General features: G+C 39.2%; 1 protein-coding gene across 1 annotated transcript in view; it reads right to left on the reverse strand.

The window, feature by feature from the left end:
* The window catches only part of Pds5b (PDS5 cohesin associated factor B), a 135477-nt gene that overhangs the window by 16285 nt on the left and 101532 nt on the right, over positions 1-17660 (reverse strand). The window contains 6 exon segments of the mRNA XM_076923832.1: positions 352-556; positions 6235-6358; positions 8624-8760; positions 10093-10161; positions 11080-11238; positions 13835-13958. Of these exon segments, the coding sequence (XP_076779947.1) occupies positions 352-556; positions 6235-6358; positions 8624-8760; positions 10093-10161; positions 11080-11238; positions 13835-13958 (818 nt within the window).

Consider the following 17660-nt stretch of genomic DNA (forward strand, 5'->3'; position numbering starts at 1 on the left):
CAGAGAGAGAGAGAGCAAAGGAGAACAGCATCTACACCCAACATGAATGTCAGCTACACTTGAGAACAAAGACCCGTGACAGTGCGACAGAATACAAATACATGAGCAAATCTGTTTTCCAGACACCTCTAACGTCAGAGTTTCTCTGTTCATTTAGCCATTCACAAAAGATAATGAAACTAGAATACTCATGCATTTATATATACCGTTTAAATACAGGATGTGAAAGCAGCTATTGAAAGATGCCGACTTTTGAAAGAAGTGTACACAGTAATAAATGACAGCAGTTTTACTCTAGAAGCCTGCAACTGACAGGAGATATGATGCATTTGTCACCAACCACGCACTCACCACTAACAGCTGCATGTTGTTTCAGGTACTCCCTCCTCACAGTGATGTTCTTCACCAGGCACTGTCTAGCATGGGCTCTTCTCTCTTTCACAGGGTCTTTGGCACAAAGGGCACAGATGGCCATGTACTCAAGTGGAAGCCGTAAGCGGGAAAGGCCTTTGTGAAGTTTCTGAGCAAACACCTGCCTGACTTGATAGCACTCATCCTGTAAAGATAAAATTATTCCAGGTATTACCCACAAGGCAGTAAGAAGGTATACCTTCAGCTATGACCACGTTGATCTATAACCCCAGGCAGTTTTCAGAACAGAGGCTGCAACTCCACCTCAAGGTAGGAGTATTGAACTGGACCCAGTAACTACCAGTTATGTGTGTTAGGCAACATTAAAGATACTATATATTAAAACAGATGAAACTGTATACCGCTCCCTACTCTTAAAACAGACGAAACTGTATACTGCTTCCAACCTGAGTACGATTAAAATAATACTAATAAAGTAAGGGGCTGGGCATATGCTCAGCACAGAACTGGCCTCTCAGCCAAAGTGTTGGGGTGATCCCCAGAACTTCCAAACACAAATGGAATATAGTGGAAACACGATCTCATTGGCAGTTTTTCATTTAGTAGAAAGATTTTCTTTAAAACCTGTCCAATCCAGAGGCTGGACTGAAGCTTCAGGCATACATGTAGCAGAGGGCTACTTTGTCCTACCTCAGTGCAAAAGAATGCACCAGGGTTGGGGGTGGGGAGAGGTACATAGTGGGGCACCCTCTCAGGGAAGGGAAGGGAGATGAGGGAAGGAACTCTGTGAGGGGATGTAAATAAATAAAAACAACAAAACCTATCCAACGAATGCACTCTAGTTTATCACTTTTAAAGAACTATTCCGGTTAGAATGCCTAACGGTTGAGGTCAAAGTTTCTAATCATTTCCAGAAAACTCAAATTATTGTTTCAATTGTGGAAGAAAAGCAAGTGACTTGTTACCCTGTGCCTGATTACCTTATGACTTGCTTCACCCAAACCACTTCTCTAGCAAGCCCCTCCATGTTCTTTAGGGCAAGTCATCTACGTGCTCCAAAGAGCATGTAACCTGCGTCCTGCACTAGCACTGAGCTCTGAGCACGCTGCATGCCTTTAACACAGATGGAAAGTGGTTTACATGTCTGCCTGATTCATTTGCTGGTTCCTCAAAGACAAGAATGATGTCTTTATGCACCTTCGTATCTAAGACTAGCACAGTAACGGGTAGACAGTGGACCAGAATTTTTTCTAAGCTAAAGGAAATGTTCCAATCCTTCTCCCTGACATACAGACACCTTATTACACCCTCTCAACTGTGTGTTCTCTTATTACTGCAACTTTTAAAGTACACTGTTTCTTCTGTCAGTAAAGGCTGCTGGGTTATTCTTCAGAGTCTAAGTCATAGACTTGTCTTGCACTTATCTCTACTGTCTCTGTAATGCAGGGGTGGACCTAGCAACCTAGACGCCGTTAAGGAAGAGCTCTACAGAACTGCACTCTACCCCTAGCACCTGGGTGCTTTCTGGGTTTTGTTCTTTCAAAGTTTTATTTTTATATGCATGTATGTTTTACATGAAGGTATCTAACGTGTACCATGTGGGTAATTGTGCCTCTGGAGGCCAGACGAGGAAGTAAGATCCGTGGGAACTGGAGGTACAGACAGTTGTGAACCACCGTGCGGGTGCTGGGAACTAAACATAGGTCTTAGAAGAGCAGCCAGTACTCTTGATGGGTGAGCCATCCTGCCAGCCCCAGGACTTGGTTTTTGTTTTTTGTTTTCTTGACCCAAGGTCACATTATTCTGTCACCTTAGCCTCCTCAATGCTGAGACTATGATCATGAACTACTTTGCCTGGTTTATGTGGTCAGGGGTGGAGATGTGTTATATGCCTGTCTTTAAGCTCTTATTATATGTATTCCCTGTCACTCAATTTCAACTTCAATATCCTACTACTTCTAAAAAATTATTCAAGTGTCCAGAGAAAATCAGTCCTTCTATTGACACTCAATAAAGTTACCCTTTCTCAGTATTAATGAGAATCAAATATATATATCTGTCATTAAAATAACCAATTTACTATAAAAAGACCAATTTAAAACCTCATACCAAAGTCAACTTATAAACATATTCATCAGTTGTAGTGGGATACCCCCCCCTACATTTTACAATAAACTTGATAATTCGGGAGAAGCTAATATGTGAGGAGTAAAGAGAGAAGAGGAGAAGGAAGAGGTGGAGCTGAGAGAGGAGAAGCAGAGATGTAGGAGCCATGGAGGACCTCCCATGTATTGAGAACAGTCCTGGGTAACAACTTATATCTAGATTAGTTAATTGGGTAACACCTCTTAATTGTGTGGGCATCTTGTTAATTGAGTATTACCAAACATATAAAGCCTTTGGATAATCTTTAAGCATTAGAGTCTCATTTCTACCGGGCACCATGTGGATGGCGGGATAATCTGGGCTCAGCCAAGCATTGTGGAGACAGCTCGGAAGACTGGAAGAGCCATTTCCCACACTGGCGTCTGGTGGGTGCAAGCGCTGGTGCTTTGGCCAGCATGAACCTCGGTCAGAGTTGAGCAGTGGTGGGAGCAAGCCGCCACTCATGGCCATATGCCTTGCCTAGTCAGGAAGATGGCAGCCCTGTAACAATAAACTAGATAGGGTGCTGCCGGATTTGATATTAACTTTAACAATCAGTAAATAGATCCCATCCTCCCACCTTCCTACATCCCTCCTAAGACACAACCCTTAACAACAGTTTTGTCCTGTTAATAGTTCAGCATTTAAAAGCCCAATGCAAACTTGTTATAAAGCCAACCTGTTGAATCATTTCAAAACGAAGAGCCTTCAATTAACAGTGATGGAAAGCCATCACCTCAGACAACGAGTTAACAATTAACTACAGAAAAGCCCCACTGTGAATGTAAGGAGTATTTCAAGAGTTTCAATTAGGGGTTTTCACAAGCTTTAAGAAGATGGGTACCCTAACATAAAAATGTTAAATAAGGAATAAGCAATATAGTTTTACCAAAAAGAAGCTTTCATGAAGGCAAACACTTGATATGTTCATGGCTATGGTTATAAAAATAATTAGCTAAGTATAAGAAAAAAACTATAAAGTTTTTAGACCCACTCAGTCAGAGCTGAGTTCACTGCTATGAACTTGATTTTTGTCTTCACTAGACTGAGACCGTCTGAGCACAAACTATCCTTAAAAATTCATGTAGCATCTCAGAAGTAGTTGAGTTAGTCTGTGTACCTCAATGAATTATCAATACTTAGATGTATTTTCTATTCTAAGATGCTTTTAGCTTTCAGGGAATGCAGCCATGATTTATTATGCTTTGTATTTCTAGGTTCTAGACTGTGGGGAGCTGACAGAAGGCGGCTCTCATCCTTGCAGCCATCTTGAGCCATATACCCTGACAAGAGACTTGTTTACAATAGCCTACAACAGCTGAGCACACTCTGATAACATCTTGATTTAGATACCCAGGATTTTCCCTTGGGTGTGTGAGACTTAAAGGTGTGATTTAGAGATAAGACCTAAGGGCCTGACTTAAAGGTGTGACTTAAAAGGCGTGGCTTAGAAGTATGACATTAAAAAGGCGAGAGGCAAACAGAAGAAAGTATTAGACACTCAGACTTGGAAAGAGAATTAGAAATTAGACACTTACACTCGGAAGAAGTAACTTGGAACTGGGAAAGAGACTAGCAATTTAGGACTGGGATTAGGACCTGAAACTTGGTACGAGGAACTAGGGACTTGGAGAGAAGAGAGACCGAAGAATAAACAGGATTGAATCACATTCTGTCTGGTTCCCATTCCTCGAGTCCGTCCTCACTCTCTCTCTTGCTGAACCCTGACCCCTGGACCAGAGCTGCTTGGGGCAGTTCGGGCTCTAACAATTTAGCCACCAAGGCTTTTGGCAGTGCAGGTTCCAACATTGATAGAACGGTCCGCGACATTCTGGGCCCCAAGCATGGGGCAGTGTAGTTCTCGACACTAGGGCAGTATATAGCTCATAATAACACAAAGTACATTTTTTCATGAACAGAATTTCAAATTCTAAGTACAAGTATTCTAAGCAAGTATTAAATGTGCTGTCATATTATTCAATCTGTACTCCTTCACACTTAACATCTTCAGACATACAACAATACTACTTTTAAAGAGCCTCAACTCGGGAACAAAAACAAGCCTCATGTACAGAAGTACTAAAAGCACAAGGCTGAGCACTGTATGTAGCAGAGGTGGAAACACAGAATCTGGAGGGAGTTAAAACAATAAAGAGACCGTATCCAGCTAAGAAAACCAGAGTACACCTTGTGGGAAAGGTCGAATCTGAACCCTCATTGTCAAACAGGGTTAAATGCAGATCTGTTCAGACAGGAGGAGGAGACAAAAACCAGAAGCAACAAAACACAGGATGAGTAAATAAAAGTGTTTAGTTTCACTGAATTGAAATAGGTGACTGTAATGTAGTGGTTCTCAACATTTCCTAATGCTTTGATCTTTAATACAGTTCCTAATATTGTGGTATCAACCATAAAATTACTTGCATTTCTACTTTGTAACTGTAATTTTCTATTGTCATGAATTGTAATGTAAATATCTGTGTTTTCTAATGGTCTTACGTGACCCCTGTGAAAGGGTTGTTTGACAACCCCCCCCAAGGGGGTCGTGACCCACAGATTGAGAACTGCTGTAAAAGGTACTTTACTAAACAGATGTTAAAGTGTGTGTTTAAATCCAAACAACAGACTATCAGGTTATCAAACTAACAGGTTATAAAATAGGTTATTTCTCTTTCAAACACATATATGAGTTCTTAAGGTCTTAAATGTGTTTGACCAGGAGACAAACATGATGAGAACTGTGGTTAAGGAAATGTATTCAACATCAGACAAAGTCTCCCAAGAGTCTCAGTGAGAGTACCAGAAGAGGGCGGGCAGGGGGACAGTGGCTACACACCACAGGGTAGCTCTAAGACCCAGAAAAATATGCAACAAGCAGAAAAATATATAAGGAGGAAAGCTTAAGTCATGCCTTTAGATTTACTGATTAAGTGTTTATGCATTTTCACTTTTAAAAGATTTTAAAATGTTTATTTTGAATACTTCTACTTTGAAACTGTCTACCCTATGTCTTAAAAAATAAAAACCCAGGAACACAGCTTTATAAAATTTTGTAAAGTTGTTCTTCTCATTCAGATTCCATATTTAGAAATTTGCCTGCTCATTTATTTGTAATTCCAAAATCAACACCTGCAGCAATGATATGGCCATTAGCAAATAGATTCATGGGCATGCAGCACAGCAGCCTGCTGTGCTCATCCTCACAGAGAAGCCTGGCCTTCATCTTCTTGGTCTACAGTGTTGTTCTTGTTGGTGACTGACATTTAAACGGCTCCCAACAAGTGATAAGGCCATACCACAAGCCTTACAGAGAAAATGTATGTGCTAAAGAATGAGTACTGCTGCCATGGCCTATGAGTCAGTGTTCATCAAAAAGCCATGCATGTAAATAAGGTATTCTTAAGCAGACACACAGAAAACAAGGCTGTGCACTGACCAGTTGATAGCAAGTTTGTGACTGGAGTCTTGAATAAGTGTCCTGTATCTCCTTGCAGAGCAATAGTTCAGCCAGCCCAAGGCTCATTAAGTGCTTTTAGGAAGTTTACAGACTAGCACAACAACTTAGTCACATACACTGTGTTAGTATGTCAATTTTAGAACTCTGAAGTGTTTCTTATGAAAGAAAACACACAATCAAGGCTTTGATGCTGTTGTAGCAATTTTCTTCCTAAAGGCCCAAGAGCACATAACAGTCACCCTGCTGGCTACTGTCCTTACATTGATGGCTAGTGCACACAGCTGGTACTGCTCCAGTGTAATGATCTCGTGGTAACAGGGCTCCTGTGCCAGCTTCACAATAGCACTCCCAGCAGCAAGTCTCAGGCGGGACATGTCTGGTTTACTAAGAGAGAAGCAGAAACAATGTAAGCAAGGCTTCAACCTGGCTGGAGAAAAAAAACAATTATTCTTAACTTTCTACATCTAATGCTTAAAATAATCCTCTCAAAGAAGAAAGCAGAAAGCCCTATGGTGAATATTCTTCATCTCCTCAGAGTGCACACTCTGAAATCCTAAGCCAAGAGGTTATTAGAAGGGACAGTTTTCTGATGAGGTCAAGCAGGCAGAGCCCTCAGGAATGGGATGAGTGGATTTGTAAAGAGGCCGAGTCGGGCAGAGCTTGTTTGCACTTTCTGCCATATGAGGACACAGCAGTAAGACAATCAGTCTACACACAGCACAGAGCTCTCACAAAACCCAACCAATGCCATTTTCTCTTAAATATGTTGGTATTGGCTACCACTAAAGCCATTCAATCAATTTTCTCACCCTACACACCCTAACTTGTGGGGAATAGAAGACATCTATTTGTATGTTGATTTGCCTATTTTCAAGTACAGAATTTTGAGTATGTGATGCTTACTCACAGATCAACAATGAATGTCTTTACTTGCTAATTTATCTATCACAACTACTGTAGTAAACATAAAAAAAGAATAATGAAAGCAGGTGTAGTAGCTAAATTACTATCATAAGCATATACAAGTATAAAAGCAGCTGATAAACAGTACATGTACATTTGAATGTTTGTAGTCTTCCTTCAGTCTGCCAATGTCCTCAACTTCCAAAGTATAGTCAGAAATAATTAATATAAATTAATTCATACAAAACTAAAGTAATTAGTAAATTGAGGCAAAATGTATCAATGCCAAAGATTTTTCTCTGCCAGGCTGAGATGACCAGTACAAATTTATCTCAAATACAATATGAGTTTAAATCAAAGTTTCATTATTATATGTATCTCCTGAACTGAACATGTCGAAATTATTGAGGGAAAACATCAAATTAGACTAAAAATGGTAAGCATATGAACTGTGTCTATAGAATGCATAGGTTACTAAGTTTTATTTTTATTATTTCACTTAAATATGTGATGTTAAATTGTAGGCACAGGGGACACTATGACTAAAACATTCAAGGAGAACAGACTGGGGGTGGGGTGGGGGCTCAGTGCTAACAGCATTCACCTTGCATGTGAACGCCTAGTGGCCAGTGTTATCAGAATGGAGAGGATGATGGGGAGAGGGAGCTGGAGGAAGAGAACGAAGATGCAAAGGTGGAGACTGCTGATACTCACTGTCTGGTTTTCTCATTAAAGGACTTAGATGCCTTAAAGAGTAGTTATTCTCCAATTTTAGACTGTGCCTCTAAAAAGCATTTGAGAACAGATGTACATTTCAGCTAATGCTGATAAAAATAATCCCTACTAACTAGCATCCACGTTTCTATGTGCTATGTAATGCCGTGAATACCTCAAATATCCTAACATTTTAGCTATACCACTGTGGTACACTAAGACACAGAGGAGTGTGGGACACTGAGAAGCAGAAGGAACTTGGTAAATATCACCTAACCAGAAAACGATAGGAGCCAAGGCTTGACTCTGCCTGGAGCATTTAGTTTCAGGAGCTAAATCTAAGTTTCAATCACAGTACAGTCAGTTAGCCTGTAACAAAATCAACGCTTCAGTCTCTCACAGAAAAATGACATCATTTTTGCATGGATTATGAACAATCTCCCCACATACCTTCACTCATACTTCCAGTGGCTATGCTACAAGGTGCAGGAAAAGGTAAGGGAAAGACTTATGCATCTCAGTACAGAAAAAGTCATTGTTTTCTGGCTTATTTTAGATCTGTGCATAGTTGAATCCATAGATATGGACTGATGGAATAAACTGGAAGCACTAAACTATGTCTCATCATATAAATAAAAGCTCTGTGTTTTAAATCACATGCATTGAGTACACTTATACATTTTTTGTTTACTATATTCTAAAAACAGATTCAATAACTTGTTCTTTGCCTGGAGATACTAGCAAGCCTTCAAAAGTAGTTACAGATCTCTGCACTAACCTAACCATTCTACACAAACTGTGACAAAGAACTAGGATCTATCATTTAAAAGACTTGCAGTATCTAGATGGCAGAGCTGTTAGACACATGACTGTCACTTTGTCATAACCACATGTAAAACTATATTAAAATAAACATACGTAAATACCTACAAACTGATGCTAACTGTCTTTTAAAAAGAAATTCTAACAAATAACAGTTAAGCCAGGAGCTGAATACTATAATCCAAATGACTGGAAACAGTAACTACATACCTAATTTTCCCTTGTTCTGTCAAATCCCCATCACTATGCAGTATCGTTGTTAGTAATCTGAGGGTAGAAGTTCCTGATTTACTGTGATTGTTCTTCATTCCAAGTAGCCACCGAACCATCATTTTAATAGCCTGAATCTATTTAAAGACAGTTGATGAAAACAACATTGTTATGTTTTCACACCAACAAATTTTTCACACCAACCTTAAAAACTAGAAAAATGTGGATGTATCTTAAGAAACAACAAAATACACTATTATTCCTTTTTATATACAAGAAGATAACATAGTGTTTTAAGTTAGAGTTATTTCAACCTCCAGGAATGAGGTTTACTAAAGATGAGTTATTTTGTTGCTTAACTTTAATGTTTCCCAAGCACACACCCCATCCTTTAGGATCTAGAATTAGAATCATGTTAACTTCCATAACCAGAAAAAATTCCTAACTGCAAATGATAGTCAACCTTTTCTACCTAAGAACAGCCATCATTTTTGTAGATTTTATGAAGATAAAGCATGTATTTCTGTACTCATTACAGGCTTTGATATAACTCTTTGTGGTTTTGTTTTTTAATTCATCTCGGCTTTTTAAAAAGAGGCAATAATAACTGAGCTTGAAGAGTGCTGGCACACAGTAATGTCAAAGACACCTTTCCTGAGTACCAGGTGAGTGCACACTCAGTCTAAACGGCCTGTCCTATCATCTAGTGCTGCCTCTGTGACATAAGACTGCTGCGTAAGACTAATGCTGAGACCCAAATGCAACCACTATCATTCAGTGATGTTAACTACTGTAAGGAAGTAAGGAAGGGGTGCTCTCCAGGTGTATAGACACATTAGAACCTGAGGCTGTAACAATAAGCAAACATAACTCAAGATATGGAGCATAATGAAATACATTTAACGAGAAAGAAAGCAGGGCAGACAATGAGGGAGTGAGCCCAGAAGGCAGTAAGAAAGCCTAAGAAAACAATGTCAACATTCTATATACTTGCTCCTAATCTTCAAATATTGAAAAATACACTAAAATTAAGTTGATATATATCACATGACTGTAAGAAATCAATACTCTGTATTTCAGTGACAAGTAATTCTTTACACAGAAGCCCAAATTCAGAAACTAAAAACTTTTAATAAAATATCAAGGAAAAGATCATGTTAAAGCCTGGATTATCATTATTACTAAACAAGAGTACATCCAGGAGAAGACCAGCATTTACTTGACATTAAAAGGCTGATTTCTAAGAAGTAAAAATATAGAAGCAGCTTTCAAGTCACTCCCCTGCAAACTAGGTTACATGCTGCTGCTCACAAGGCCCCAGGGTGCACATCACTGCCCTATACTCTCTCTCAAAGTAGACGAAATACTGTATCACAATAAAGGTAAATAGTCAACTTTAATAGTCACCCACATCTATTACTTGATATAGTAAGTATACTAAGAAAAACAGACTACTGCATATTACTCACTTTGACCATTGTCTCAGGTGAGACTTCTTCATCTGGAACCCAAAGCTTAGTTGTCTTTTTTCCTGGAAGCTAGGCAAAAGGTAAAAACATTAAAATAATAAGCATGAATTCTCATGGTCAACTAATATTTACTGACTAAACAAAATCTGTCCCTTCTTAATAACAACAGACAATATTTATGATTCATGTAACCCCAGTTACTAAATATCTCTGAAAGGAACAGTCTCATTGGTACCTGGATGGAACATTTGGATATCCTTAACAGGTGTGGGCTAAGATTGAGTGTTTAATACATAATCTGTTTTGTAGACTCCTTTAAAAGGTTGATGATTCAATTATTTAGACTACTAAGCAAAGACAAGGATAAAGACCCTAGCACTAAGAAATGAGAGTGCAGTTGTGTGTGTATTTGTGTGTCAAGTCACATCCCTCCACAGATGTGAGGTCCACTGAGTTAGCTAGGCTGGCTGCCGCAAGCTCCAGGGTCTACCGCTGTCCATGTAGGCAGCTCCGGGACTGCGAGCACAAGCCAGCACACCTGATTGTTATATGTGTTTGTATCAATCTCTGCTCTTCATGCTGTGCAGCAAGTACTCACTAAGCTACCTCATCAGCCCCAAGAAACGCAGTTTTAAACAAGAGAAAAGATATTTAAAAAAAAATCTTACTCAGGTTTTGTGGCTTAAGTCTATAATTCAGCTACTTAGAAGACTGAGACAAGAGGATTACAAGACCTACCCAGGCTATAGTATGTCTCCTCCCCAAAAGTCTCCCACTTAATCAAAGCTCCATGTCCTTATATAATTTAATTTCATGAAAACTGAAATAGCCTCAATTGGGTGTTATTTTCTAACTCTCAAAGGGTCTACTTCAGATCAAATGCCCTTAAATGAAAGCAACCGAGTGGAAGTGTCATTAGGCATTTCACCTCTCCTTAAACTCTAGAACAAACACCATGAAGCTAACAAGTCTAAAAGCACAACTTACCCGATCATTCATGAGAAGGTCCTTCACAATGAAAGTTGCTACCAAAGACTTTAGAGGAGCAGCGAATTGATCAGGTGCGAGAAGAGCAATATGACCAATAGTGACCAGTGGCGTTATAAGGTGTTCTAGGTTGCTTGGATCTAGGCTTTTATGCAAAGGCTGGAAATGAGGCAAAGGAAATATATTTAACTCTCTATACACACAAATAACATGTATTCCACCTTCAAATTCTAAACATTACAGAAGTTTAAGTATGTAAGTAGCAACTCAAGCTTAAGTGTAGATTCTACAGTTTACCAACATTTGGAAGACACTAAGTTTAAGCATTTTCAGTTTTGCCCAACTCACATTTTAGAAATAGGTAAGGAACCATTTCTGCATAAATCTTATGATGTAGTATGTATCTTATGACTGGGTATGAACATCAAAGACCACTAGGGCTCATCCATCTCCACTCTGCTCCTGCTTCCTAAGCATCAAGATCCTGCCTTGCAGCTTCCTCTGCAGTTGACGGAGGATGTGTGAAATGTGGTCGTGGATGAGGGAATGGAAATGAGGTAGGCCACACTTGCCCACAGAGGCAGAGGAAGCACCATGCCTTCTCCATAGTTCTCTCTACTTACCTGACTTAGGTTCAGAGGGCAGGGCTCCAGCAGGAACACAAAGAACCACTAATCAGAAAGAGTATGTGTCCCTAAGCCTTTTGAACACCGAAACACCAAAACTGAATTTTCTGTAGCAAAACAAATTTTTCCTATGTGTAGTTAACTAAATTTTGGGTGTCTTGAAAAATTATAGCATCAAGTGCTAAATTCCATAACAAGACTATTTTTCAAATGATTTAAAAACCAAGCCATTAATAAGTATTTTGTTACAACTAAAGAATGTCATACTCACTTAGAATAATAATTGAAGAGTGTTGTTAAAGTTTAAAAATAGGAAAATCAGGAGAATGACTAAAATATGCCATCATTAGCATTAAGAGAAGGAGACACAAAATGTTTTTATATCCATATTTGTGTATGAAATAAAGTATTTCTGGAAAAGTATTTCTGAAAAAATATTACTAACTGACAACACACAGTGCCTAGAAAGGGAGGAGGGCACCTAGTTAAAACACTAATGCTTCATTTTAATGAAAATATGTGATGGCTTTGGAAACCAACTCAGTGCCCTAGTGCTTAATGCACAAGTATAAAAACTGAGTATGGACCCTCAACACTACATCAATAAAAGGGCTGAGTACATACATCTGTGACCCATCCCAGTGCTGGGGAAGCAGAGACAGAAGGAGCCCTGGGGTTATCTAGCTAGCTAGTCTAGCTGAATGAATGAGCTCCAGAGTCAGCAAGGGATCCTGTTTCAAGAGTAATGTTGCAAAGCAGTTGAGAATGACACGCAGTGTTGACCTCTTGTCTCTACAAGCAGGACGTATGCAAACTCACACACAAAGATATGCACAAAGTGGAAACACACAGCAACACATGCACAAAAAGCAAATGTGGAATCTATGTTCCAACACTGAACATCAATTACAAACTTGACAACAACATAAACTATGCTTTCCTGACATACTAGAGCATATGAACTTTCACTGAAACCAAGGTGAGTTGACCTTTTGCTATTCCTGGTCATTTCCCTCAATACTTCCACTGTGTTCATACCTAAGTGTTACTCTGCTGGTCACACTATAAACAAAAATGAAGTTGCATAAAATATTTGTACTTATTTTATTATTACTACTTGATAATTTCACAGAATATATGAATAAAATTATTTTTGATAAAAGGAAAAAAAAAAAAAAACAGAATACTAGCAACTGCAAAAAGGATAACAAGCACTAGGAGGTATTTTCCCAGAAAGCCAGCAAGTCTGCCACATTATAGTATGAGTAACACAGCAAAAAATCTTTACAAATCCAAGTTATATCAGTATTATTCTCAAAGTGACTAGCATTTAAAAAAATTAATAAAAACAAAAATATCCTACAAATTAATAGTCATCTTTAAAAATAAAAATAGACATCACCAAGTGCTTAGAAATCCAAATAAAACACTTGACACAGAAAGTGCTATTTGAAAGATGCAGAGTGTAACTTACTAGATATTTTAACATGATACATGAAAATGATGAAATAACCATAAAAGTCTGTATCTCAGTAATAAAATGTCAGCTTTAGTGTGCTCTCCAAACTGCTTGGACTTCCCTTTGAAGACATAAATATTATAATCATTTTTACAGACTTTTCTATTAGTTTATTTTAATAATGCAGAGACTATTCTCATAGTTGGCTACAATAAAACACTATTCAAAGTGAAAGTTATTTAACATGTAGAGAAAATAGTATGAAATATTAAAAATACATACTTTATATTAGCAGTTAGCTTAGCCATCAAATCTAAACTTATTTACATTACCAATTGGACTAAATTACACTCAAATTTCAAACTGTTAAACTTGTAAACTGACAGAGTAATAGTATCATTAACTATGATTATATACAATAAGCACTCAGTGAAAAATCTCCAAAACCGAATAATACAGACAGCAATGTCAAAGAGCATCATGCAGTGTTTGAGTTCTGAACCTGAAGGAGTCTTAAACTTATGAAAAGCCAGGTTTCCTATTTTAACTACCACTGATGCTGATTTTACCAAATCACATCCTGACAGTACACAATATAATACATCTCCGAATGACAATATTCTGCAAAGTCAGTATTTATATTTTAAGAAATCAAGATATTTTTCATTACCTCAAATATCTGTGCAAATTGGGTCTCTTTACTAGAAAATATGGCATGAATACAATGGATGGCATATTTGGCCTGGCGAGGTGGTCCTTTTTTGGATTTGTGATGTAGTACAGGAAGCAAGGCTCTAAAAAAAATCAAAGAAAAGCAAAAAATAAAAAAAGAATAATTTATGTTTATGTCCCAAAATTAGTACTGTTTCAACCAGGGTCAGAGAAACTTCTGTTTGTAGAGGAGAACAGTTACTACAGAAATTCATAACTTGTCACACGAGTGAGTGCTGAATGCTCAGTCTTAAATAGGCCACCTTGATCACCTTCTCTGAGGCTCAGTGAGCACTGCAGAAGAGACAATGGACCATGAGCTGGAGAGGATGGAGGAGTCTGTCAAATACCGTCTTCTCCACATGACATGTCTACGGCACCCACAAAGCCACAGCAGGTACGGCCACCTACACAAGATGACATTCCATCATGGGGTAAAGGGGGGGTTCTCAGAAGGCCCTACCCATCCAAGTAGCTACAGGCAGTTAGTAAATGGTTGCCAGGGAAGAAGTATCATTTTCTTCAGTGGTGTAGTCACTGATAAATTGTCTTTACTCAAGTAAACAATCCAGCCTACATTCATCTCAAGAAAGAGGGACCAACAAGCTTAAAATTAAAGACTCCAGTCTCAGTGAACTGGGATAATGCACTCAGTGCACAGACTATAAACTAAGTGTGGCCAGCAGGCGACCCTACTATACAAAGGAAAATGACTACAGTTAGGATGGCTCTGGCAGACATCCCCTAACTGTGTAGTAGAAGACATTCCAGCAGACTTGAGGGAATTTTCCCCTCTATGTTTCTTATTTTACTATACTGTTAATGGTATTTTATTCCATATTTTAAAGGGCTTTTTGACTTTCTATTTTTCCCTTTCTGACATTTACCCACACTTGTTCCCAGTTTTCCACTGTCAGTAATGTCTTCTTCCTTTTCCATGTGTATTTCTACTCCCCCGCCCTGTACTCTTAGTACTATTTGGCTTTAGCTTATTATTCTTAAAAATAAAATTTTAGTTTTTTTTAAACTTATTTCCTTTCTTTGCAACAGGTATCAATTACAGATAGCTTCTTGGTTAGGGGTGGAATCTAGCTTGAACCTGTGCAGGAAGGGTCTTCCTACCTAGCCCTGGATGTCCTAGAACTTGCTAGGGTAGATCAGATTAACTTCAAATTCAGAAACCACTGGCTTCTGCCTCCCAAGTGCTATGATGAAAGGCATGTACCACCATATTTGGCGTTTTTTCTTTCAGTTACCTCTACTTCTCTTCTAATCTCTCCCTTTCCCGGCTGCTTCCTTAAAACCAATCATTTGCTAATCTATGTTTGCTTAAATGATTTTAACCCATTGCACATTTTATATCAATTGTGTCATTTTCAATTTTATGTCACGGATGGCATATCATTTCAAATCTTTCTGTATCTTGTTTAGCTTGGTGTAGTTGCTGTGACAGCAGTCTGCTGTGTCCTCTTTAGGGAGTGAGCTTTCAAGAAAAAGCTGCTCACCAAGTGGATCCACAGATTACAAGAGAGCCAAAACAATAGACGTGTCACTCATAACTCAGAATACACACACACACACACACACACACACACACACACAGCACAGCACAAAAAAAAAGCCAAGCATCTGCAAAAAGATTATAATCCCTCCACTTAATTCAAGGATATTAAGATAGAAGAATTTCTAAGTTTATCTGTAGAGGTTATCAATAACTTTAAAGAGGATAGACACTGGTGAATGCAGTTAATCAATCAGTGCAGGGCCTGGAAAAGAGAGCCAGCAGCAGAGGTGAAAAGTGAAGAGAAAGACAGAAAGAAAATTGGAATTCTGGGCAGGAGGGAAAGGTTTAGAAATATAGGAAACAAAAAGCTCAGGAATCAAATAAAAAAAAACAAAACAGAAGAATTCACACTAGACTAGACCACAGAGATCAAAGAATTTCACGAGGAAAATACTACATCTAAACATTAAAAGGAGAAAAAGTAAAGAAATGATCCTGACAACTGAATGGAAAAAAGAGATAAAAAGGAAAAGAACATGACCAGACTGAGCTGGGCCATGTGAAGAGAAGAGGGAAGGGAAAAGAGAGGGCCAAGAGCAAAACAAGGTGCAGCAGCCAGGAGGCCAAAGGTACAAAGAGGGCCAGTAACCAAAAAGGGTGGTTTATACAGCGGAAGAGCAGCAGCCCAGCTCCCTAGGCTGGAGAGTTCAAGGTAGAAGGAGGGCTACAGCAGCCAGGAGGACTCTGTAACAGGCAGGGAATGAGGGATGCAAGGAGAACCTGGGGGTCAGGTCCACTTTGATATGTTAATGGACACCTCACTTGTCCCACTGTGAAATCTAATAACAACTTCCAAGAACATGGAGATATGGCCAAACTTAAGAACCCATGCAGGAGAGGTCAATAAAAAAGTAAAGGCCTAAAGAATCTATTCAATAAAATTGTAGAAAACTTTCCAAACCTAACAAAATGGCATCTCAGCACAAAGAGGTATTTACAATGGCAAATCGACATGAGCAGAGAAACTCTTGAGGACACATCATAGTCAAGACACAGAAGTGTAAAACAAAGATTCTTATTTACTGTTATAGGAGACAAACACCAACCCACAAGAGCAAACCAGACTGCCCCACGAAATCCCTAACAGTCAGGAAAGCATATATTTTATTGCTAACCAGAGTCCTAGATCCAGCAAATTTATCTTTCAGAATTGACCAGGACATAATGACATTCCAAAACCAGCATGAAGTAAAGCAACACCCTGTCTCCCCCCCACCCCCCACCCCAGCTGTAGTGTTGCAATTTTCCCAGAACTGAATCCTTTTCCTGGAGAGGAAAGGAGATTAGGGGCTCCTATGACTTAGGAAATTTATAAGGATCAAGATGCTAATCAAGTTTCCCAGGCTCCATAAAGTCTGAAGATTTGCACTCCTGAGAGCCTCCACAGGACTGTAAAAGCAAAGAACATGGGGGGTGGGGGGGGGATCCCCAGTGGGGCAGGAAGCTCCAGGCATGTAATGTTTATCAGCTGTCTCCCATGCTGGCTTTGGTGAAGCAATGGCCTTTGAATCACTGGAGCTTCTGTAAATAACCTCTCACCCACAGGGTTATAGATAACCCCAATAAACTCAATGGCTTACCAGGTTAAACTTGGGTGAAATCCTCCCCACCACCCCCACCACCCCCCCATCATTGATGCCCTATCTGAGGTAGACAAATGTTCATGTTCCAAGGAAAAATCTCAATAACACTGCAGGGAGGGAGGGAGGGAGGGAGGGAGGGAGGGAGGGAGGGAGGGAGGGAGGAAGAGAGAGAGAGAGAGAGAGAGAGAGAGAGAGAGAGAGAGAGAGAGAATGAATCCAAGAGAGCAGAGGAAACCAGTTTCATGTGAGAAAAAGATGGAGAGAGTGAAGAGAGAAGACCTGGGAAGGAATCTATCACACTCAAAATGTAAGCCCTCAAAACAACCAGATACTAGCAGGGAAGAGATAAAACAATATACAATAATCCAACCAACTAGAAAAAATATTCAATAGTTTTTAGGAATTAGCAAACCTCGTCCACTTACTAAATGCAAATTCTGTTAACTCTCCAATGAGAAGACAGACTAGCTGACTGGACGATGAATAAACAAGAGCCAGCTAGCTCCAGATCTCGGAAACATGCTTCAGTGACACTCGCTCACAGACCCGAGTCACTTACCAAGCAGAAGCAGCTACAATCAGGCTGGCACTGCCGCTATTCAGATAATTAATAAAGCAAATGTGAAGCCAAACTTAGC

The sequence above is a fragment of the Arvicanthis niloticus genome, chromosome 24, assembly GCF_011762505.2.
Source record: "Arvicanthis niloticus isolate mArvNil1 chromosome 24, mArvNil1.pat.X, whole genome shotgun sequence".
NCBI lineage: Eukaryota > Metazoa > Chordata > Mammalia > Rodentia > Muridae > Arvicanthis > Arvicanthis niloticus.